Source organism: Scomber scombrus, chromosome 7, assembly GCF_963691925.1.
Source record: "Scomber scombrus chromosome 7, fScoSco1.1, whole genome shotgun sequence".
NCBI classification, from domain to species: Eukaryota; Metazoa; Chordata; class Actinopteri; order Scombriformes; family Scombridae; genus Scomber; species Scomber scombrus.
The window spans coordinates 4275652-4301689 of record NC_084976.1 but is presented as its reverse complement, the minus strand read 5'-3'; the positions used below and the strand labels follow the sequence as shown (position 1 = coordinate 4301689).

Sequence of the window (26038 nt, the reverse complement as noted above, 5' to 3'; positions counted from 1 at the left end):
AGCTTTCCTATCCAAAGTTCTAGAGTGTGCCACTTTCAAATATATATCACTTCCTCTCTGAAAATAATCTACTCGGTCAACCCAGTCTGATTTCAATAAGGTTTCGAGAGTGATTTCAATGATTTTGTACCCTTGTAGAACTGGGCCTGGCCACTGGGGAGGAAAACATATGGACATTAACTATAAAACGCAAAATGTCATTGCTTAGCATTAGGGGTGGGCATATGACAGAAATATCATATCATGATTTTTTTCAGGCATTATCACAATCCACGATCCTATCACGATTCTTTTTCATGACGGTTTTTGAGACTGTTTTGCAGGTTACTGAACGTTGCTTAAGAATCAGGATTCAAAAACTGAAAGAAATGTTTCTAAGGTAAGGGGCTTGCAAATATTATAAAAACACACACCCATAAAAGAAACATAAAATTACATTAAAACACCAATAATTCAATAAATAAATAAAAGCAGGACTTTACATTTGGACTTTAAAATGGTTATTGCAGTGAAGCCACACTAACAGTACAACCAAAAAAAGGCACCACCACAGTACACCAGAGATGACTTTGAGCTAGATTTGTGCCATGACAAAAGTTAGTGCTACCAGTTAGCAGGCAAGCTAACTGCCAAACAGCATTTACCTGCGGCCCAGCTGTCAGTTTAACATGATGTGCAGCAGGTGAGCTTCCTTGCAGGACATTAAAGCTGATGTGGATTTCACCAGCAGTTTGGAAATGTGGTACGAAGCTGCCTGCCATGTCGGTTACCCGTTAGCCTCCTGTTAGCAGACTGGACTCTGTCACGGAGCTAAACTGATACAATGTGCAATGCAGCACAATACTAATGATCTCTCTGAAAAGGCAGATCATGGACACATTTTAATCAGTCACAATCTAATATCGACATATTGCACACCCCTACTTATTATAGATGTCACCTATTGCTTTCACAGATCTCTATTACTGTCATGTAACCTAGTCTATATAGCTAATACTGTAGTATATGGACAAGTTGGGCTATAATATAACTATCACTGGAACACTACCACTACAACCAACAATGGTTGCCATAGTAATGGATTAGATCTGACCATTAACCACACTCCGTTCTCTGTTTGAGAAAGAATGTTAACTGTTAAATAGGAAGTAACACTTGCTGGAGTGGGGCTAAAGCCTAAGTCCATTGGGGTACCACAAGGATCTGTGCTCAGTCCCGTTCTCTTCTCAATATACACCTTGATCTGATTATCTGCTCACATGGCCTGTCTTACCACTGCTATGCTGATGATATCCAGGTCTATCTGTCCTTCCCACCAGAAATTTCACCTGTCCCTTGCATGGATCTCACCGTGCCTCAACGATATCTCCAAATAGATAATGGAACACCACCTTCATTTCAGTCTCCCAGCAAGTCCTTCTGTCCAGCACAACATTAGTATACAGCTTAGATCCACCTTGCTCTCTCTGATAAAGTTTGCTAGAATATCATGACTGATAACCAGCTGATCATGCCGCATCTCGGTCATGTTGCTCCTCACTACGTGACATCAGAAAGATGATGTCTTATCTGGCCTAATATACTGCTCAAGTCCTTGTAGTGGGAGTGGTCATCTATTGCCTTGACTGCTGTAACTACCTTCTGGCATGGTTGCCAGCATGCAGTAAAATTACTGTGAATGGTCCAAATGGTCTTCAACCAACCAAAAACAGCTCATGTCACTTTTCATCACTCTCCACTGGCTCCCTGTTAATGCTCGCCTTAAGAGTGGCCACTAGCAGGGACGCTACCTACTGTAACTCTTACATCTTCTATGAGGTCTTACTCAACTAATACATTCTTTCTCTATATCTCCCAGTCCTTCTGTTTCAATCCATCCCATCTCTTCTAACCAAGCAGTCTGTACCAAATGACTGTCTACTTCAGTTAGTGTACGGTGATTGCTGGCTTAAGTAGCAGTCTAACAACTTTAATTTAGCTCTAACTCTGTCTGAATTCTTCTCCATCTGTCTGCTTGTGTTTCCGAAGCTAAGGTCAAACAGACTGCCATCCACTGCAAAACTGAAAATTTACAAGGTAGAAATAAGAAGTTTTTACGCATCATGAGATGTGCTTAATCATGAGTAAGACCCAAAACATACAGTGATGAGATGTGATGAGGTTAGGTATTACATGATGATGACATTCAGACACTGGTTTAATCTTAGTTTTCACAGCAGAAAATGAAAATCTCCGGTGATCTTCCCGAAATGCTAAATCTCAAAACTTTAAAACCGAGCACAGCATGTTAGATCAAAGATACACAACAAAACCATCTGAGTTAGAACATCAAATGAGTAGTCCTCATAAATTATTGATATCATCCAATTACTCGACGGTGAAAACACAAAACCATTTAGTAATGTCACCCCAGTCTACAAATCAGTGCCATCCAAACTCACACACACAGCTACTCACCCTCCATGGAGTTGTCTCTGCTGAACCAAGAGACCACAAAACAATCAAACCAAACATCAAGTATTTCATTGCAACTGCAGCCCACGCAGGACTGGAAATAGACATCAACAGGTTATTGTATGCAAGCTACACTTTTATTCTGCCAAAGGACATGTTTCCTACTACCAAGTCCTTTCCTTCACAGGATAAGATTGTAGAAGTCCTCTGTTCTGCTTTAGAAACACCACATTTTGGAAACAGTTGTCCTTGTGGATGAAAAAACTATACGGCAGCAAAGCAGATAAACCTTTAAAACGGTGACATATCGAGCTGCGGGAGAAGTCTGACAGAAACCACGTGGGAGAAATCATGAACTGAAAGCCAAACACCTCATCACAGAAGCACTCAGCCCCGTCAGTCCTCATCAAACAAATGGCTGCGGGGCCTAGCAAGCTAATGCTTTACTGTGGAGCCATATCAATACTACTACATAGGGCGCACCATTTGTCTTCAGTAAAGTGGTCTGGGACAGACATCAAGAGCTCATTCTTAATGCAAAATGGGAAGCTATAGACCAGCGTGTTGTAATGGACATATGCATGTGATCTCCAGTCAGAGCACAGAGTTTTCTTACAGTTATATACCCTCACCACAGCCAGGAGATATATGTTTATGTCCTGAACATCTGAACAAAAAGAGCATCACCTAACAGGGTCAGACCGGATTAAAAGAATGATTAACACACCTGCATATGGATTGACAAGCTTATGCAAACAGCTAGTGTCAACAACACAGTGTACACAATCACTGTAACTGTATTAACAGTTGGTTTTAAATCTGTCTGTCATACTGTTAGCTCTGTTCCTGTGTACGTGTGCTGAAGTGGTCCCCTAATGGTCGCATAGGATCAGCAGCAAAGGTTTTGGAGAATTCTGATCCACATCTCCTGGAAATTCATACTGTGTTGAAGAGCAGCCGGCAGCATTATGGAATCAGCTGGACGGGTCTATAAAAGGAACAGACTATTCTACACGATTTCAAAGGCAAACTGAAATCTGGACACCAAAGAATTCGATCAAAAGACTTCTTACTATGAGGTGTAAAGTTTGAACAGTTTGATATTTCATGAGAGATTTTCTGTATTTTTTTTTTAGTTTTGTCTGAGTTCTACTTGGTGGTTGGCAGAAAGTGGAAAAAGGTGATGTCACATATTTCTATGCACCAATCAGGATTGAGCCATATTTTCAATCACAGTGTGATGACAGTTGTCAGGTCACTGTCAGTCAAATGTGATCACACCACATCAACACAATTGCAATGAAGAAGACTAGCTGAGCTGTTTTTCAAACCTTTGTTGCATATTCAGTAATGAATGTTGTTGAATTAACAGGACACTCTGTAAAGCAATGTTGGTACTGAGTGGATTCTAGTGGTTAAATAGAGCAAATTCAAATCAACACACACACTAAGGCTGATTTATTGTATAAGCATCAACATGATCTATGCAATGTGATTTCTTTATCGCAAGAGACACAAAGCAATAAAAAGGCAAATTAATCAAGTTATGTTAACTACAAAAACATATTTTCTCCTTAATGGTTTCTTAAATGGTTGAGTAAGAAAGAAATAGTTTGATTTTTTTTTTTTTTTTTAAATTGCACAGCACCAAAGACTGTTTACTTGAAAATGGAACTCATTTATGTCACTTATTTTATTTACACCTACGAGTACCAAGCCAGAGCAAATGCTATGTTTTGGATGCTAGGATATTTATATGATTTCCTGCAGTGTTTTGTAGCTGAGGTGGGCCAATTTACCTAAAATAAAGACCACACTAAGACACTTTAATGTAATAAAACCTCAACCTTTAGGGAAAAAAACAACAGAGGCACTATTTCCTACAGCAAATGCCAGATATTCAACTAGTACGTCTGTGGTTTAGGCTGGAATGATCATGATCAGTGTGGCCTTTGACCTCTGCAACACAATCTGCTGGAGGAAACCTGAATTAGAATAATATTTCAAACGTGACAACATGAATTTGAATTTGAAGCTCCTCAGAGGAGGTTCCTTCTTTTAGAATAAGCAAATGTCTTAACTAATATGTTGATAAAGGACTTCATTCAGGATTTATTGCAGAGTATTAAATATAAGTGTCATCCAAATCACTGCATGGGTGATATGGTCACACACACACACACACACACACACACACACACACACACACACACACACACACACACACACACACACACACACACACACACACACACACACACACACACAGCCTGTTTATCTGTTAAGCTGTGAAATAATCAGAGCTGCAAAAGACTGTGGTGGTGTGGAGTAGCTTGACTTTGGGGTCATTACTAGATCAGCAATGGATAACAATGAGGCAGGCGAGTATGCACACACACATACACACACACACACACACATATAAGACACACACTGCGACACACACTGCGACACACACATACACTGTTAATACTGATGAGCTTTCCGAGGTCTGCATTAACACGATCAGCAGTGCAGCTCACGCCCATTCCAGCCGAGTCACTGAGCCGTGACGCTGCTCGCTGCCTTGCTTAATGGCGTTAGGCGTGTCCTACTGCTGTCCATCAGAGTTTAACGCTGTCACATCACAGTGACATGAATACATTCAAATGCTGCGTCATTGGCTCTATGTGTCCTTTCTGTGGCTGTCTAGTGGTGGGAAACATTTCCATTTCAGTTCAATGCATTCATTGAATTATTCATAAACATATTCAGTTTTCTTTTGACTAATACATTCCAGTGTACTGTGTTTATCTGTGTGATGGTGGAGGACTCATTTCATTACATTTATATAATACATTTATATAATATATTTTCAATGAAAAATCTCCATCCATTTTTAAAAGGATTAAATCAGTATAGATTCATTTCTAAAAGACTTTTTGTCCCTAGGCATCAAAAAGTTGTAGTGTTTCCTGCTAACACTGTTGTCTGGTGGGAAAAGCTCCTTCTACTAAAAAGCTGCTCATTAGGCCAATTTAAAACCTAAAAGCAAACACAGTAGTAACTGACTGCTTAAATTTGATATGAGTATCTACTACAAATGCTTTAAAAATGACTTTTTTTTAGAATATTGATGGATAGCTTGGCGCAGGTAATGGTAAGGTCAGAGAATACATAATACAACTTTAACTTGCTAAGGCTTATCTAAGGAGGACAGCATCTTTGTTTAGAGTGACTGAAAGAGTGATTTTAAACTTTCAGCTTGTTTGCTGTGATCTGAATCTGTGAAGGAGTTGTAAACTGTTGCGTTTTGCCTTAAATGCATATCACTAAAAGTCACATGGTCAAATGTGGACAGGACCCAGAATTTAAATGCAGGATGGAAAAGGTCCTGCCTGCCCCACATTTCAGGAAGGCAACGTACTTTGTTGCCAGTTCAGGTTAATCATATGGCGCTTTTCCACTAGTACCTACTCAACGTGGGCGGGGTCGTCATAGCACGGCTCCGCGAAACTGTCGTGACTTCGTTTTATACACGACACAAACACATAAACAATGGAGGACATTGAGGCAGTGGTGTACTTGCTGCTGTATGTGGCTTTTTGTCACACACAAAGCAAGAAAATTGAGCCGTGTGGCTGTAACGCTGTTGCCGGTATTTAAAAATGCCGGGTTTGACTCTTGTGTGGGACGGCTCATGACTCTTCCAGCGACAACTCTTCTGACCAATCAGTGGCCGGCAGTCTGTTGACGTCACATTTAGTATCGGCTTGGCTCGCTTGGAACCTCACCAGAGCAGGTACTAAAAAAGTATCAGGTACCAGGTACTTTCCCTAGTGGAAACGCAAAAAAAACCGAGGCGAGCCGAGACGAGGCGAGTCGTGCTGGAACTGTGTAGTGGAAAAGCGCCAATAGACCATTGATTTCTCTTATCTGCATCCCAGCATGTAAAGCACACCTGGCTATTGGAGCCATTTAGCTCAAACTTGCTGATTACGTCTTATAGTTGAGTCAGAGCAAACTGCTCTAGAATTTGTGACTGCACACAAACTACTTCCTCTAAAGAGTCTCTGCATGGTTGTTTTGTTTCAGATCTGCCCAAACTAATCGTGCCAAGGGGAGTTCAATTAAACTTGACTAAACAACACAGGAGTGATACCACCCAAAGTTGAAGCTTTCCTCCATCCATACACAGAACATGAAGTGTACCTTTTTCTTGAGTGCCTCCAGTGATTCAAACTCCAGACGGGACAGTTTGATCTGGATGTGTTTGGGAACATCTGGGATGAGGAAGGTCAGGATGAACTTGAAGGCCAGCAGCCCGTGCTGAAATCATAGACAGACAAATGCATCACAGGGATTAATACATTTATGGGTCAACTTCAGCTTTCATTTGCCTCCTTTTCATAAAAAAAACACATGGGGAGGAAAACAGGCTTTGACAGAGAGATCACCATATCGTGATTATGTTTTTATGGGACTGTGTCCTTCATGAGACACTGAGGAAGAGAAGAGGAGGGACTCTCATCACTGTGAGCCTGACAGCCTTTTTTTGAGTGCAGATGTCCTTGAAGCTCAATGAAGACAAATAATACAGCAGTTTGTTTAAATAGTCAGTGTTGGCTCTGTATGCAAACACATTGACTTTGAAATGAAACAATGACAATGAGGTAAAAATATGGACACCCTTAAAACTCATGTTCATGCATTTCAAAGTATCCCTTCATAACTATATATAATTTCAGAACCAAAAATCAATCATGAATATCTCATCAGTCATTGGTGATTAATCGTTAATGAAGCTTTCAGAGAGCAGAGAGAGTTTAATCTTTAGTTTTTACGCTTTTTCTTGATGGAGAAAACATTTTTAAAAATGTACAGTCACACTATACAATGGTCCAACGTTATATAACAAAGGATGAAATAAATGATGATGATCAATTGTGAATAAACAGCATTTTTGGAATGGTAATTTTTTGAATAAATGACATTGACAAAAACATTTTCTGAAAGTTGAAATATTTCCACTTTTGTATATTCTGGGTCGCATTAGGATAATTAATCAAATTCCTGGCTAAATGACATTTTTAAAGTGTTTTTTCTTTCTCTCAAATGTAAAAATGGGTCAAATTAGACCATGAAAAGTATGTAAAGGGTTAAAAATTCAGTGTTTCATTTCACATTAAAAGTCCTGGAATACACAACCAATAAAATTAAACACATAACTTTAGTTTACTCATACACTTAAAAATAATGTGTACATATGAAAAGTTAACGCATAGGAGTGCTTAACATATGATCTAGCACCCGTATGACTGTGTGTTATTAGATGTCTTCACCCAGCATACTTGTTCTCTGATCTCAGTTTCTCACCTCTGTCAGAGCTCCGGTTATCACAAACAGCTGACCGGCCTATCACTGAATCAGCAGGGTGCGTGTTTTCCCACGAAGATGACAGTACACGTGAATGCTGAGCGAACATGGTTCCCAACTGAGCCACCATATACAAGCATTTACCCGCACAAACTCACACACACACACACACACCTGCGCCAGTCAATCTGGAGGACTGCCAACCACCATCAGCGCCTTTGATTCAGTACCCCTTTTTCCTCATCACAGTAATGGACTCATATATGCTACAGCAGATGTAACAAATGGCTGGACAGAGAGCAGATGAGAGGGCACACTGTTCCATAGAACCTGGTTTCAGGCTTATCAGACTAAGTGATCTGGGTAAGATGAATCATTATAAGCTTTTCTAGTAATATTTTATAGTTTCACTTCTAATATTTTCTTTCTTAGGGATATGTTCACTGTACAATGCTCACATACTCATGTTAATACTACATTTTAAAAGCAATCTGTCAACTAAGACATCAATCCACTTTGAGTTTTACAAAGAACCTCAATATTTCTATCGTTTCTAAGCAGACTTAAGCAACGCACGCAACACACAGAGATGATGATATCTCCAGGAAGTGTAAGTCACAATGAATCTATTCAGACATTCTAACATTATCCATGCACAGGTCACACTAGATGAGGTTTCTGGGAAATTTCAGGAAAGAATTTTGATGCCTTAATTTGCAGGAATGTGGAGCAATTATAATGAAGTTGTGTTCTCTTTGCCTTTGCAGTTTATAGTACAGAGCACACAGAAGTTTTGTCATTCCAGTCAGCACGGCAGCTCCTCTAATTAACAAGGAGTACAAGCTAAGAAATCCCTGATCTTAGTGACTTGTCATGTTGATTGAAAGTGCACCATAAACATTGTGGCTCTTAGTTGATTGCTAATGCTATTCAGACCTAATTTATATTTCTGTGTGTTCAGCAGCACAAGGTTGGACGCCCGGTGAAGACTGGAAGAGAGAGAGCACGGCTTGTAAAATGCTGTTGTTCTTTTTTAAAAGGCCCGACGATAAATTCTGTTTTATTGGACATAACGGATGAGATCAAACTTAGGATGCTCAGTTTGAGAGGTATTTTCATTGCCAGTGCTAGACTGAGTACATTGAGCAGGAAAAAGGAACTTGACTGGTCTTCTCCTTCACCCATACTCTCCAAATCTCCTCCTGTGCATTCACGATGGCTGAGTCTTCCTCCAGACACTGAGCTAGTAAAGACAAAGCTTCCTGGAGTCAAAGTGAGTGCTTAGACACATCTAATGTTATCTTTGTCATTGCCTATCAATGGTTCCAGATGAACCTATCTGATAGACAACAGTGTGTAAAAGCAGTGAATGATCAATCAGCTTTTTTACCAATAATGAAAGGTGTCCCTCAGGGTTCTGTTGTAGGACCAGTCCTTTTCACAATTTATATCAATGATATTGTCCAGTCATTACAATCATTTTATATTCTTTTGTATTTTATTTTTATTATTCTGTGTTATTTAACTGAATTTCAACTGTAATGTTCAATTTTTATGCAGATGACACAATTTTATATTGCTGGGTGGACTCTATACAATTATCTGTTGACAAGTTACAACTTGCTTTTAATTATTTTCAAGAGCCATCTAAAACTTGTACTAAATCCTGATAAAACAAAATATTGTTATTTTGAAAAGCAAAGAAAATTGATTATAGCAAAATTCAGATTAGCACCTTACGGTACAGCAATTGAAAGAATCCAGCATTACAAATACAGATATCTGAATTGATGAAAAGCTTAAAAAGATTAAAATTTATGTCAACAATCTGGTAAAATAAAAAAGCTGGAGTTTATTTAATTATTGGAGATACCTGTAATACTCATCATTGCTCTCTGTATGTAAAGATAGGCTGGTCCTCTGGTTCCATGAGAGGAGATCAACTCTGTTACTCATTCAGTTACAAAGCACTCTTAAATAAACTGCCAAATTACCTGACGTCACTAATTAACATCAATAAAGCACTTATCAAACCCGCTCTCAGGACGAGCTCCTCGGGTCAGTTCAGATCTTGGAAGGACTACTTTTAGATTTTGTGCTCCAGCTTCATGGAACAACTTTCAACACACTTTATATATCGATTCCCTGATAACATTAGGAAACTTTAGAAATATAATCTTGAAACTGAAATGTTTTCAAATGGAATTGTTTAAATTAGAAATTGATCTTTGTATTACACTAGTTGATTCGTTTTATGCTTTTACGCCTTTAAATCAGTTTTTTTATATAACTGTTTTAATTAGGAATTGATTTCTGCTGTTTACTTGATTTTTATGTAATCTCGGCCACCTTTCAATGTATTCCCAATACACTGATGATTTCTGTAATGAGAATAATCATCCTCTGTCCCAGTTGGTGTCCTGACCCGAAGAATAAAATCTTGAGACACAAGAGCAGACAGGTCTGAGAGACTGGCACAAATCAAGAGGACCACAGTGCGACTGCTATTTCCACTACTCAGTATTCAGTACTGTATTCTGTAACCATGGCACCCCCTTCACTGTTAATTGGAAAATTAGCATTTCAATCCACCATCAATTCCACTGATGAGGAACTACTAATTCTGCCATTTCATGTGTGATCCCACATGAGCAGAATATGTCATTCAAACCCAAACCCTCTGGCACACGTTAATCTGTGGAGTCATCGCATCTCTTCACTTCATTTCCTTTTTTCTCGCCCGCTGTTGCTTATATGGAGCTGATCTGATGAGCACCTATACCTACGAATTCTGGATAAAATACAGACACTTTTGACCACAGCAGGGTTTTAATGATAGCTTTGTGCCTCCAAAACAACAACTGAGATAAATAAAAGACTCCACTGTGATATCCTAAATGAATGCAATTGATGTGTCAAGCAACTTGCTGCAACGCTGAGAATATTGGACATTTTTCTCTCATAGTTAATCAAAAAGATTACTATTCCTCTACAACAGGCATGTCCAAACTCTTCCATAAAGGGTCATATGCCTGCAGGTTTTTGTTCCAACCAATCAAGAGCACACGATTGAACCAATCATCTGTCTGAAGACTGAGATCAGTTGATTAAATGAGTCGAGCCTGGTGTGCTCCTGCTTGGTTGGAATGAAAACATGCAGCGACATGAACCTTTATGGAATAGTTTGGACATTCCTGCTCTACAATGATTGCATACAGGCTAAAGGGAGATGTCACTCAAAACATTAAGTTCCATTGGGTGCCACTGACTTTACTGATAAAGCTAAAAACCCTGGCTAAACATGAATTCATCCATATTAGAGCTACCAGTCCACATGCATGGTCTCCCAACAGACTAATACCTGTATACTGAGACCATCTTATTATAGAAGGTAAGGTTGAAAGATTAAGCTGCCCGGTACACTGAGTCCCAAGCCCTGTCAGCCAGGTAAGGCCGCACACACACTCTACAACGCCAGACTAAGGCTGAGTCCACATCTGATGCTTTTGTGGTTGCCAGTGGGCGGAGGCTAATGTGATTATCTAAAAAACAGTGTAATGGGATTACTGTGTGGTGGGCTGCTGAAAATAACCTTGGAGAAATGGACAAATTGGAAAAAACACATACAGTATGAAAAGGTGACACACATGGGAGCCTCTATCAGCATGTTGGGAAGCTGTTTGTCTTGTTAAAATGATATTTGAGGATTAGTCTAGTATTAATTCATTAGAATCATGATATAATATTCCATGCTGAAGTGGACTCAAAGCTTTTAAAAAAAACAACCTGTAGTTAAAACCTACCTGTTGAAAATGTAATGAGTAAAGCCTGACTGGATGTTTATTATAGTAGAATATGATGTTTACTTGCTTGAAACTGGGACATGATTTACTCATTTAGACAGTGGAACAAATGACGTGTGTGATGTGAAAAGGCCACATAGAGACTTATAACCCAGCTCTGTTTAGTCTGAGTTTAGAGTCAATTTGGTGTTACTGGCGCTGTTGTTTCAAGTCAACAAACCATTGCTCTAACATGCAATTACATCACATTGGCTGCTTCTATCATTGATAAAATGACAAATCCTTCTATCTGTTATGTCATGAGGTTGTCGTGGTGCCCCTCTCCCTCCCCTTCATTTTTCCAGGCTGCTTTGTGAAGGAGACGCAGTTCAGAGTCCCTGTTTGGTTGGCTCTCTTGCACTGAAATGAGTAGATTATAACAGACAGACCCGTGACTCTGAGAGAAAGTGTCTGTTTCTGTACTAGGCTGGCCGGTTGCCTGGTTACTGCTCACTGATGTGTGTAAGCCCTATACAGTAATTACCCAGGTATCATAGCACCGCTGCTGAAAAGCGACGAGGCGCTGCCCTCCTGCCCGCCCTCCCCTTCACCCCCCCACCCCCCCCAACTCCATAACCAAGATAAGAGGGGCTGAGTGATTTTTATTTTAACCCTCTGCTATTTGAATCTTCATCCTCTCTTTTAAAGCGAGACGATTCTAACTATTGTAAAGATGATGACTGACCTATGAAGAGACATCTGGACACATCTGTGGTTCTCTGCCTGAAGCCCAGTGCTAATAAGAGTCGGGGTTAGAGGTTCTATTCCCACTGGATCTAGCCGTACTGAAAAATGCATGCACTCCCAAACCTGTTAACGGCTTTAGATAAAAAAGTGCTTCTCTAATGGCAATATATTGGATGTTGTGTCAATAAGCGATATCTGTGTGCGGCTTTCTCCTTAACGTTATACAACCTGCTTCTCATTATTCTTCTTGTCCCATCTCTTTAATAGCCTGCTTGCTCTCGCTCTATTCTGGGAAATGTGCTGGATGGTAACAGGGAGGAACGTGCTCAGATGTACAATCAGCTAGTGACTCAGGTTCATCATACAAACACATGCGCTGTTTCTCCCTTTCTCCTTCTCCCTCCCTCTCTCTCTTAGTCCATCTTCCCCTCATTCTCTCTCTCTCTCTCTCTCTCTCTCTCTTTCCTTAGAGCTATCCGTTCTTTCCCTTAAACCTTGTTTCTCCATCTCCTCCCTTTCTGTCTGTTTCTGCCTTCCTTTCATTCGTCGACTCTTTTTTTCGCCACTCTTATCTCCGCTTGGATCCGAGCCTTCTGTAACAGGCCTGTGGTATACGCACAAACACATATGCACAGACAGGTCTAACTGATCTGGTGCGCCTTCATGTGCAGGATGCCATGGCAGGATGGATCGCTCACACACAACCACATAGGAAGAAAGACTAATAGCCTAACCCCTTACTGTGAGCTGCCCTCATTTTTTCTTCTTTTTTTCTTTCCTGTGTGCACCGGAGCAGCACTTCACCTCCTCTCCTTATTCAGGTGAGGGGGCAGAGTATAAGTCAAACAGAGAACATCCTCCCTGCGGCCGGCGTACTGTCTGTTGCTATAAAAAGTCATGTTCTCTTCCATTCGCTCAGGAGACAGTCTGAAAGAGGCGCGGATGGATGAGAGGTGGCGTGCTCCCTGTTAGAACAAGAGCGTGAGACTTTCCCAGCACTCCTGGGCTGAGTTTTTAATCAACAAGAATAAAAGCCCAAAGCTCTTCTAGAAGCCCAGAGAGGCCGTGGACTGAAAATAAAAAAAACTCGTGATTTTGTTGTTGTTAAGAGTCTGTCCAGAAATGTTGTTAAAATGATAGTTTGTCCTGAGGATGGCTCTAAAGGAGAAGTCATGGGGTCATTAAAATAATAAAAAAACATAGTGCCAATGGGAGCTTAAAAGGGTTCAGTAAATCTCTAGCAAAGGCCCTGTTAAAGTCGACTTTATGTCCTGAAGGTGGAGCTGGAGGAAAAGCTCAGGCAAAATGGAAATAGTTGATCCTCTGAGGACCATTGGTGCACTCAATTAATTACATGGCAGTTTGCCTTTTAAATGTACATTTCTTGTGTACAGGTGGACGTTTTGGCTCTACAGCAGCCTCAGGGTAAAGGTTAAGGTGTCATTTCACCCTGTAAGAACAATAAATATCCACAGAAAAATTTACTGGAAAGCTCTGAAACGTGATGGACGATATGACAGACCATCTTCACCGGTCTGCTGCTAGTTGGGCAAGAATACAGTGAGGAAAAAAGGTTTAAATAGAGCATTTTAATTAGTTACCTTGTTTCAAAACCCTCTACCTCACCTGGAATATTTAGCCAAGATCGTACAAGATTCTCTTGGTCTATTTTATCTGTATTCTTGTGCTTTGTCTTATTGTACATTAATCATTTTTGACACCTGTGTCAATTCAAATAAAGGAAAACCTAAAATCAAGTGTCTTATGCCACCAAAAGCCTCTAGAACTAATTCAGTACTCCCTGTCATAGTGTTATTACTTTCACTCGAGTGTCTCAGAATTATCAGAAACCTGGATCAGATGTTTACATGCCACAAGATCCTGGTTTCCAATGGAGTCGTCCAGCTAACAAGGTTTCTCCTAACCTGAATGAAGTCTTATCCGGGTTTCTGAAATCAGGGTGTTTAAACCTGTGACACATTACTGAGACATTCCATAAACCTGATCATAACCAGGATACTAATGTACATGTAAACACACTCCTAGATTCTCCTAGTGTGTGGAGCTGTTGAATCATTTTCTCCAAAATCTCACATTCAGTTTGGGTTGGGATCTGGTGACTTTTATAGCCATAACATATGAGTCACATCATTTTAGTTGTGAATAAACCATACAGCGACTCCTTTACCTTTCATTTTCTTTGTCCCAGCACTTGGAACGTATTGTGTTCACATATTTTAATCAACTGAGTACTGACTGTAGATGTTTGGCATGTGTTAAAAAGGAAAAATCTTTAAAACAGTCTGCCTAACTGAGGATAAAAAAATAGCTTCTAATGAAGTAAAAAAGCTGTGGGTTGCTGGCCAATCAGTAGAGAATAAGCCTATTGTCACTATACCTGTGGCTCTCACAGCAGAGTCTGTGAACCATCAAGGCCTCTTTATAAAGCCTCAAAGGAGTCTCTGGCAAAAAGACAATCTTAATTCAGTCTTTAATTCCTAATTAAATAAGATAAGAAGAAGAAGTGTGTGTCTCTCTAACCACTCATCTCTCTGACTTATAGTGTCAGCATTCAACTCTACCAGAGCAGCGACAAAAGTCTTTCCATCTTAATAGGACAAATACACATTTGGTAGTCGGTTGCCTGTGAAGATGAGCAAACCTCAACTAACTCGATCTCTCACCAAAGGAAAGTTTAATTACACTCGAGGTTATCCAGACAGCCGCCGGGGGAAAAAAAGAAAAATCGGAGGCGGTGAACAACTTCTATCATTCGGCTCTGAGCGTGCAGACCACACATTCAATCAAACGCACTGGCGATCAATATGACCCAGTTTCTACCTCAGTATCAGTATCAGCATCAGCAGCGACCCTCCATACAGTGAGGTACAGTACACCGTGCAGTGCCTTTTACAGTCTGAGACGTAAACTAGATGGTTAGAACTCTCTCCCCTCAGGAGCTTGTTAAAGCAGCACAAACATACAAATGTTTTTTCTCTATGATGTGTCCTAATGAAACCTCTCCACACTGCATCATCCCTCTCTGCCTCCCTCTATTCACTACAGCCTCGCTATTTCTCTGTTTGTGCTGTTATTTTCACCATTTTCTCTGGGGGCATGTGCTGTGTGTGTGTGTTTTTGTGCTGTCTGAGTAGAACACAGAGGAAAGGGGAGTGGGCTGATGCTAACGTTAATAGAGGCAGACTCAGCACAGGAAGAATCTGGAGTGGGAAATTTGGATTTAACACACACGCGCACACACATACACGCACACAAAAAAAGGGCCAAACAATGATAGGCTGGCAGGAATACACACAGAAAAATCTCCCTCTCCCCTCTGACTCCCTCTATCACTCGCACTGTGTGGCGCTTGTTTTGACTCTGGCTCCATCTAGTGGGCAAACACCTTCAACAGCCCCCTCAGTTACAGTAGTGTGGTGGAGGAACATGGGGATAAGTTGTACCTTAAACACTCATTATCTACCTGTTCTCAGTATGTCACCTTCCATGCATAAAAAAACAAAACCATTGATTTATATTATGGCTCCATCTATATAAGGCATATTTATCCACTGCCAATGCCCCAGTGGTTAGCTCAGACCACAATGCTGTCCTTCTTAGACCCACCTATAAACAGGTTCTGAAGAGGCTGTGGAAAAGCAGATCCAGGTGTGAGATAAGGACAACTTTGAGACCCTGGAAGGGATTTTTGGGTGTACATTGTGAAATGTTTTTGAGGATTCTTCTGACAATTTAGATGACAGAAGTATTTCGGGCTATATGGACTTCTGTGTGGGTGCAGTCCTTCTAAAAAAAAGACCAGCAGAGTGTACCTGAACAACAAACTGTGAGTGACTGAGGGGTTAAAGGAGGTACTGAATGAGACAAAAAGAGGATTTTGCTTCCATGAGCCTGCAGGACAGGAAGGAGATATAGAGGAAGGTAAAAAAAGAAGATCTACAAGGCCAGATGCCAGTACAAGGACAAGGTACCATAAGACCTGGCTGAGGGAAGACAATGCCCCTTAAAGGAGGGAAAAAATGTGACGCCTATCCAGTTGAGAAGGTGTGACTCTCCTCAGCCAACACATTTTTCACCCACTTCAAGACAACATTCCTGTTTGCCAAGAGACGGACGATGCCGGGATGGAGAGCACACTCATCATTGAGGAGTGTGTGGAGCAGCAAGTGTTTGAGAGCACTAACAAAATCAAGAGACAAGGGGCCTGATAACATCGGTGTCAGGGTGTTGAAACGCTACTCGGTCCAATTGAGTGGGATTTTCTGCACCCTCTTTCGACACTCACTGGATATCCAGGTGGTCCCTTCACTGTGGAAAACATCAATAGCGTTCCTACTTCCAAAAGTCACTCATCCACCCTCTTCTAATGACTACAAGCCCAGTTCTCTCACCTCACTCATAGTTAAATCACCTGAGAGGATTATCAAAACCCACATCATCAACTAAGCAGGTCCTGGATCCACTACAGTTTTCTTATTGCTCTGCAAGACGATAGACGCCGCTACTGTAATGCTTTTAAACGTTCTGTATATGCACCTAGAGGGTTGTAAAACATATGCATGAGTCCTTTTTGCAGATTTATCTTGTGCATTTAATACAATCCACCCATTTATCCTGGCTGACAGATTGAAAGAGCGGTTTGGACTGGATTCAAAACGAATAACATTCTGGATTTCCTTATGGGCAGATCTCAAAGGGTAAGGGTTGGCAACACCATGTCAGAGGTGCATTTAACTCTATGGGCACATGACAGGGCAGTGTGCTGTCACCTTTGCTATATGTTTTAATACATGGACTGTTGTCACAGTAGATACACAGAACACCATGTAGTTAAATTGGTGGTCAACCTATTGGAGGAGGATAGAGTTGAACGTGGTCCAGTTCTAAATGACTTTGTTGATTGATGTGAGGCCTCACTTTTAAATCTGAACATATCTAAGACTAAACAATTGACTTGAGATTTTAGACATGATGTTCCAGCACCCACTCTATTTAGGATCAGAGGAGAGAAGATTGAGGTGGTAATGGAGTGTAAGTATCTTGATCTTATTATAGATCACAAACTCACCTGGGACCAGTGTGCTAATGCTATTTTTAAGAACGGCCAATAGCACATTTCTTACTTCCTTAGAAAACTGAACTTATTTTTAACACTGACAACAAAATTCTCACTCTATTGTATGCTGGTATGGACATTCTAAAAATCATTCACAAGAACAAATCAGGAAAATTATGAAGACCTGTGGGAAAATCATGAAGGAGCCGAAGGCTGACCTGTACCACTTGTACCTAACCAAGCTGACTGAGAGGCAGAGAAGGTCTCTTTTAGTGGAGTTCCGGCCACTTCCTTCTGGTCAGAGGTATACGTAGGTCACTAACCGAGCAAAAAACTAATTTATTACTTGGCAATAACCCAATTAAACAAGATGTGGCAGCCATGGGGTGTCTGGGGAAACACGTGGACTAGAAAACTGAAATACATGGATACATAAGGGATGTGTAGTATACTTGCTGTGACTGTGATTATATTCATATGATGGCTGCTATAGATGATCTTGGACTATTGTTGCTTTTGTTTATCTGGTGTGCTTTTAATGTGTCTATATGTTCTGTGCTGTGCCACAAATGACCTCTCAGAGGACATTAGAGCTTTCTAAGTCTAAGTCTTCCTTAAGTAGTTTTGTTTTGTAGTTTCCAACAGCATTTTAGATAGTGTCCTATAACGTTGTGTATAATATCTGTAGAGAGAATGTCAGTTTGGAGAGGATTTGAACATTTTATTTTTGACTAGGTGCAAACTTGTTCACCAATATGTCTGAATTGCAATGAAGAACAGTGTTGGGATTGGCAGCTATTGTACCCAGAGCATGATGGGTTACAACAACAAAAAATACAACATGGATCAGAACTTACAGTACATAGCCAGTACTGACTGATTAAAAGTAGCTTTGATCTCAGGTTGCCATTCCACACACTGCTCTGGACATCACCATTTTGAACACAAACTGACTTAAAAGCTGACTTTTTCCTTAGAGGCTGACCAGTGCTTAGCCATTCTAGTATGAAACAAACCATGCCTTGTTTTATAATAAGTCATACCAAAACAATTAGAATGCCACTGACGCACTGCAAAATATAGCACAGATGTTGTGTGTTGCCACTACACAAAAGCCTACTGTACAGTGCAGCTAGATAGACTTTCTCTGTCTTTCTCTATACATGAACATATTCATTACCTCAATAGCCACCGTCCACAGTATGAGCTGCATCTCCGACTCTGGGAAATAAGCTTTGACTTGTGGAGACATGCCGATCAGCGCACAGTTGGTCACAACGGCTATCACGCTCATGGCCTCAAAGGCGAGCTGGAAACACAGAGAGAGAGAAACAGTAAATGACTTGCTTCCAAAAATGGAAACCATGTTTTACTGGCTGGGCACAGTGGAGAGTAATGATACCTTGTTCTTTATCCATCTGTCCTGTAGCTTGTTAAAAATATAATACATTTTGACCCTAGGGAGGTATACTATTCCTAGGAACAATGTACTCGGATAACATTTCATATGGAAGTTAACCATGGCAACAAGAGAGGATATATGTGTCATTTACTGGCTTTACATTGTTCAATAATACTTGAGCTTTTACTTGTGTGTGTTCTTTAAAAGGACAGGTTCAAGCATTTTAAAGTTAACATGTTTTTCTTACTGTAATCATTCCTCCTGTTCATACTGACCATTAAGAGATCCCATCATAATGCACTTTCAGTTTAAGTAATGGGGGATAAAATCAACAGTCCTGCTACTGTGCAAAAAAAAGTATTTAATAGATTACTTTAAGCTCAAATGAGGCCTCAAAAAGTGAATATCTTTCAGAGTTACTGCATTTAGTGCCAAATTCTCTTTTTGTTCATTTGAACAGGAAAACAACTGTGTGTCGAAGAACAAAGAGAGAATTTTTTGCTAAATGTGAAAGATGTCTACTTTACCAGATGGCTGAAGCCTTGTATTAGCTTCAGATTACCTTTTAAACACAAAAGAAGATTGTGGATTTTATCCTTTACCTGTATTTGGAAGAAACAAATCTTCTAATGGTCAGTATAAACATGAGGAATTATTACAGCGAGCAAAACCTGTTGCGACATTCATATGGGCACCTGACTGTTGTAACTTATCTTTCAAATCAAAGGTCAACTACGTCTATTGTGTGGAGTAAAATCAGACTGATCGATGAATAGTTGCTGGAGCAAACAATCATAGTAATTCAAACACAGGCTGCCTGTGTTTTGGTGGCTCACCTGCCAGACTCCTATGTTTGCCGCCGGGTCAGAGAAGGGTCGTTTGAACACACGGCACATCTTGAAGGCGTCGGAGTAAATCTCAGTGATGTTGTTCAGCACCACCAAGACGGCAGACAGAGGGTAGACGCATGAGAACAGACTGACATAACCGAAGAGCAGGAATTGCTCCAGGTAGTCGTCAAATGTACCCTGAGAGAAAGAGAGCAAAGTACAAACAGAAGTATTGATATACTCTCACACCCACGGAATAAATATAGAAATAGACTGTGTACCTACCAAATACGTGCTCATGTCGGCCTCCAGTCGGACCTGCTCGGCCAGAGGAAGCTCCTTGTCCTCCAGGGTTCTTCTCTTCCGGAGTTTACGGATCAACTTCTTGTTGCGTCTCCTCTGGAGCCAATAAGGCAGGAAGGCCTCCATGAACTGATTCAAGATCTGACTGGTGATCAACAAGGTGGCCAGACTCTGAGAACAGACAAGGATCAGAGAATATGACAACAGAGATCAGGTGAAACAATGGAAAGGAGGAAAGGGAAGAAGAAAAAAAGAAGGGGAAGAGGAAAAAAGCTAGACAAAGAGGGAAGACAGAAAGTAGTATAGGGGTATAAATGTTATATGTAGTATAGGTGTATAAATGGTAACCTGTATTAAAGGAAATAATTAAGTAATCGAGAAAGGAAGGAATAAGAGAATTAAGCTCAGAAGAACAGAAATAGAGAAATAAGAAGGGAGGGAAACCAGGGTGGAGGTGAAAAGGAAAGGGAGGACATAACACCTACCTGTCTGAGCAGCACCATGTCTTGCATTATGAAGGCGATGTAAAACAGCGAGGCGAAGCAGTTGAAGAAGTTGAACTGAGGAGAAGGAGGACGATAAGTTGAGCGTCGACCGATCACTGAAGGATGAAATTGGCGACGTTTCGGAAAATGTACATAAGTCATTTATACTCACTATTAACACTTTGAGGACCAAGTGGTTCTGATATGACGACTCTAACCTGTGATTTTCTGAATACACAGAGAGGAAAAAAAACATTTGGGGCATGTTAGTACCACGACTGCTAAGATCCTTCCTCAACCTACAGAAATATCATCAAAGTTTATGATTGTGTTACAATAGTGGGGTGTTTTTTACAAGGTTGAGTACAAATCAAAAAATAAACTGGTGAGTTGGGGGGGGGGGGGGGGGGGGCGTTTTTCTCAGTATTGAACTTCCATAAAGTTAGGGAACTTGTGAGACACATATTAGAATCATCAAAATGAATGCAGCAGACCTTTAGTGCGGGTCAAGATTAAAAAAACACTGGATCCTGCACTTCCCATAACAATAGAGTCTTTCATTAAATCTAAAGAGGATGGATGGTTTCTCTTTAAAAAAGCTCTGCACACCCACACAGGTGTTCAAGTTACTGAAAGATCAGAACACTAAAAACAAACTAGAAGCTTGAAATGTCATCCAACAGGTATTCAAACGTATCCGTGAATGAGTCCATTGTCCTGCTCTGACAGGTTCAACAAAGCTATGATATACAGTATCAGTAGTAATGGTCTACACAGCAAAATAAACTCCTACATGGGATCAGTCTCTAAAGACTTTAACAGACCCTAAATCTCACTTAATTATAGCTGTATGTAGATGTCTTCAAAACAAGTTCACCACATGGGTCAAACTCCAGAAAAATGATCTCTGAAGTCATTTCAACTAAAACTCATCGTATCATTGAGGACCAGATAAAAAAGTTATTGCAAACTGTTGTGATACTAGTTGAATTATTGCTCGCAACTAAACATTCTTTTCATAACCAATTAATCTGTCAATTGTAGTTGAAATTTACTGGTTCATTATTTGGTCCGTTAAATGCAGAAAACTGTAAAATCACAAGTTCCCAGAGCCCATGTGGTTTGTTTTGTCCACCAGCAGTCACAAACCCAACGATAATGACTTTTCAGTGATAATTAAAGCAGTTAATCGTTTTTTTGTAGAGATTCTTTCAGTTAATCCGTTATAAAAACTGTCTGTCAATCAAGCAATTGAAGGATTATTAGTTTCAGCACTACTTGATCTACTTGAACATATTTGGTGCATGACTGGATACACTGTAAAAGAAATAAATAAAAAGGTACTACCAACTCACCCCACTCAGTGAGGAACTCAGCAGCACATCTATAGATGATGTTCATAATCTCTATAACTATAGCATAGATAATACTGGGGATGAACAACAGTATTCCTGTCCAGAATGTAGGGTCTTCATCGTGGACCGTCAACGCCCATCCCTCCATCTGAAAGTAGATCATCATGACGTAGAGGGACAGGTAGAGGCAGAGCAGGACGAAGGGCAGGGACACAAGGTAGATACGGAGCTGCCTCTTGGCGTTGGGGTAGAGAGGCTCCTGACGTCCCGTCACGGGGTTGAAACCGAGGACGCCGTGGAAACCGGGCCGAGGTTCTTCGAACGCCTTCTTCCTGCTCAGCGTGCCCCAGTTGTAGGCGAGTGAGGCGCTGAAACGCTTCCATAACTGGTGGAGGAAAGGTTAGACGGATCAGTGACTCGACATTCAACCACTTCATTCTTCTTCTTAAACCTTTTAGCTTGTAATTACACTTCCAAGTGTAAGTCTGGTTAAGTAAGTAAAAATCAGCTGCGTACCTCCAAGATAAGAGTGCACCAGATGACGTTGAACATAGCGAAGACGACGTATTTATCGTAATCCTCCCAATCGAACAGATAATAAAGCAACCCGATGAGAGCCATGGGTACCAGGGCAAAGGTAAAGTACTCAAGGAAGCCAAAATAGAGAGCTTGACCCTCTCCATAGTAGTGTCTGATGTCATCTGGAGAAAGAGAACAGATAAGAAAGAAGTGGGTAAGAGCATTTAGAGGTAAAGTGGTAGGAATAAAACATCCACAAAAGGTAAGAGTAGCTGAGCTCTAAGGCAAATCATATGTCAAGGTTTTACACCGCTCAATTTTGGAGAAAAAACAGCTACTGTCACACAATATAATGTCCTATTTTACCTAAGACATGAAAATATAACATAGCAATAATGATGGAAATGTATTTTATGTAAAGTGAAAATAACAAGAACTTTATGGAACTGTGGGGTTTATTGTATAACCATTAGAGCCATCAGTCTTCACTGCTACATCATAAAAAATGTCATCAAATTTCAGAATAAAAGACATTTAGGGTGTTTTTACAAGCTGTCAAATGTCAAAACGGGTCAGATTTGACCCGAAAAATATGTAAGGGTCATAATGAGGCCTCAAAATGATTGCTTGTACTGTACTATGTGGATTATGAGCACAATCCCTCAAGGCTTTTACTAAAATGACATGAAGTGAAATAACTGGTACGTTGTTACCACTTACCGAGAGGCTGAAGAGACAGCTTGACCTTTTTGTACCAGGTAAAACAAAGTCTCTTCAGTTCTTCATTCTCATGCAGAGGAAATATTTGGATGAGGATTCCTTTGGACAGCAGTCTGCGAACTCAAATACCAACAAGTCATCATCACATTATTTCCACTGTTGTCGTTTTTCATGATATTTTCTGCCACCGGCTGACCAACTTTGGTTCCATCCTCACACCATATTTACCTTCTCTAATACTGGAACTGAACTTAAATGTTATGTTTAGGTAGTTGCATTAAGTTTTATTTGCTAAAAAGTTGTGATTCTTTTAGAGGATATTTCAAGACGTTTCTTTTTCCTACTTTTCTTTGTCTGAAGTGACTTTCCCAACTAAACAAACACGCAGCTTCATTTTCTGAAACAAGGACACAGAAACAATAGCTGGGAGCCGGCCCATTGCACACAATGTACATTACCGTCTACAGCAATAATTCCTATAGTCTAATACAAAACCACTAAATACAAGTACATGAAAGCGCTATCGTTTCATCTGCCGTTTTCTTGAGTGCATCATTTGTGTGGAATGATTACATTCGGCTTTAATGCGATTTGTCGAACACGGGGGCTGAATGGAGGCGCCCCTATCTCCACGGCGACTTCATTGCTTCCTTATCTCGCTTTGGGGAATGTTTCACTGCATTTGCATATTTATTGTTTCCATACTGGAGCGATGGAGAGAGCAAGAGAGACAGAGAGAGAGAGAGGTGGACGCAAAGCTGTGCTGCCTTCTTTTCTTGCAACTTTAAAGCTTCACTACTACGAATAAGAAACTCTGATAGACCATAGATGGTGAAATAGTAAAACACACTAAAACTGAATACTGAAAGATGGAGAAACACATTGATTATATTGATTCCATGTCTTCCAAGTAAGATCAGTATTCAGTCACTGTGGTTCATTACTTATTTTTCTATTTGCATTTACACATTAATAATCACTGCTATTATTACCATGACAAATAAATCATTCCGCTTGCTTTGCTTTGCTCTCAGATACTTCACTAACAATTATTTTCATTCTTAATTAATCTGTAAATTATTTTTTCCCATTAACAAATTCATTGTTGGGTCTATAGAATGTCCTCTGCAATGTTTCCAGAGTCCTGAGTGACATCTAGAAAATGACTAACAGACTTAAACCCAACAGAGAAAAATAAAATCCCACATATAGGAAGCTGTAACAAACAAATTGATAAATAACTTAAATGACTAATCAGTTTGCAAAATTTGTGATGATTCATTTTCTGTCAATCGACTAACTGACGACACAGACTATCATGGTATGTGTCATTTTATATCAGGATATCTATTTATATTGTGATGTTTAACATGTCCAGGAATATTATGGATAACGTAACTAGATGGGAATGTCTGTTTTTGTCTAATCCAATGAATTAAATTAAAGCAAAAATGATACTAAAATCCAATATTCCAAAAATGAGCCAGATAGTTAAAAAACAACCTATAGTTCCCAGACTCTTATTTTGAAGGTACCGTGTTTGTTGCTACTGTCTTTCCCGGTGCAGGAGTCACTGATGATTAACTGTAGAGATATGCACCACTAAACTGTACCATTGTACTACATGTACTGCTATTATTCTTCAAGTAAAGGAGTTGAACTGAGCAGATGTGCTTTGTGCTATCTGACCAGAGCCCTGTAGTGGTCAAATGTATAGTATATAGTCTCATGGTGTATAATGTCATATTGTCATAATGTCACAATGCTTTCACTGCAGCAGAGTAGATCTAAACGTGACAGTGACAGAGTGGGAGGTGAATAAACACTCACTGATGGATTTCCCAGGGTAGAGCTTGGTCTGAGTGTATCCTGGCACGTGAGTCTCATCTTTGGCTCGTAACGTGTCCAGCTCATGTTTAATGATGTATTGACACTCGGCCATACTGAGGAAGTTGTCTCCGTCCCCTGGAGAGACGAGAGCGGATCAGAGAGAGAGAGGGACAGACAGTCACTGTGATATTCACAACAAAAGGCATGTTAAACAGCTGATGGTGAGGCCGGTGGTTTCAGACGGTGACCAGTACTGCAGTCGGAGGGTGTCAGGTGGAATGACATCAGTTTGTTCTGGTGCATCACATCTGTTTTCCTCTGGCTCTTTTGATTGAGGAGCACAGACCTGCTGTTGGATCTGTAATACTGTGGTAATGATCCGGTCAGCCAGCATCAAACTTTTATTATTGCTTTATATGTTAATCCTATAAAATTAAATAAAACTTATGAAATGTGTCACTGATCATTCTCCAGAGCGCAAGGTGATGTCTTATATAAAGATCATATATAGATCATATATAAAGATGAGAAAATCAGCTGCTTCTCACACTGGATGAGAATCAGCAATACTTTTTGTTTGAAAAATACCTGAAATTATTAACCAATTATCATAATAGTTGCTGACTTATTTCTTGTTTCAGCTAATTGATTGATGAACTAATAGTTTCAGCTCTACTGGATTTCTCTCTACATTTCACCATTGCTTTTTTTATTGGTCTGTCTTGTTGACCTCAGTACTTCCACACTTCACATTAGCAGCTAAGAGGCTATTCATGTCACATTGTCTAAGCAAGTAGTGTCCTCCATTCCTCACTGTGTACGTCCTGAGTGGAGACTGTAGAAGAATTAAAGGTAAATAACTCTCCAATCCCCCCCCCCCCCGCCCCCCTTACATTATTATACTATTATATTATCATTATATCAGTGGTATAAAATGATCTGCTTATTCTAAGTCATTCATCCATCATTAAATCTGAATCATTTCTAAATCTCTTATATAAATCTATTAAAAGATTAGATGACAACAATTTTAATTTAGAAAGTTATACATAAATCAATATTTAAATAATAAAGTTAATGATTGGCATTAAAAGACATACAATTGTGTCTAATAGATGTAATATTTGATACACTATCTAGTTAAATGATTGGCCGACTGCTTTGGACTTTGGTCTTTGC

The 26038-nt window shown here is 40.0% G+C and overlaps 1 protein-coding gene across 2 annotated transcripts in view; it reads right to left on the bottom strand.

Annotated features, from left to right (window-relative positions):
• Positions 1-26038, bottom strand: part of ano10a (anoctamin 10a) — a 37176-nt gene that overhangs the window by 7163 nt on the left and 3975 nt on the right. The window contains exons 4-13 of one of the 2 annotated variants that reach the window (XM_062422009.1): positions 24860-24994; positions 23030-23149; positions 22307-22491; positions 21791-22175; positions 20608-20663; positions 20436-20510; positions 19933-20121; positions 19654-19845; positions 18596-18724; positions 6646-6762 (exon numbers count right to left, since the gene is read on the bottom strand). In XM_062422009.1, the coding sequence (XP_062277993.1) occupies positions 6646-6762; positions 18596-18724; positions 19654-19845; positions 19933-20121; positions 20436-20510; positions 20608-20663; positions 21791-22175; positions 22307-22491; positions 23030-23149; positions 24860-24994 (1583 nt within the window). Of the gene's footprint in view, positions 1-6388; positions 6763-18595; positions 18725-19653; positions 19846-19932; positions 20122-20435; positions 20511-20607; positions 20664-21790; positions 22176-22306; positions 22492-23029; positions 23150-24859; positions 24995-26038 lie in introns of those variants that run through there. The other variant, XM_062422008.1, reaches the window with a different exon arrangement.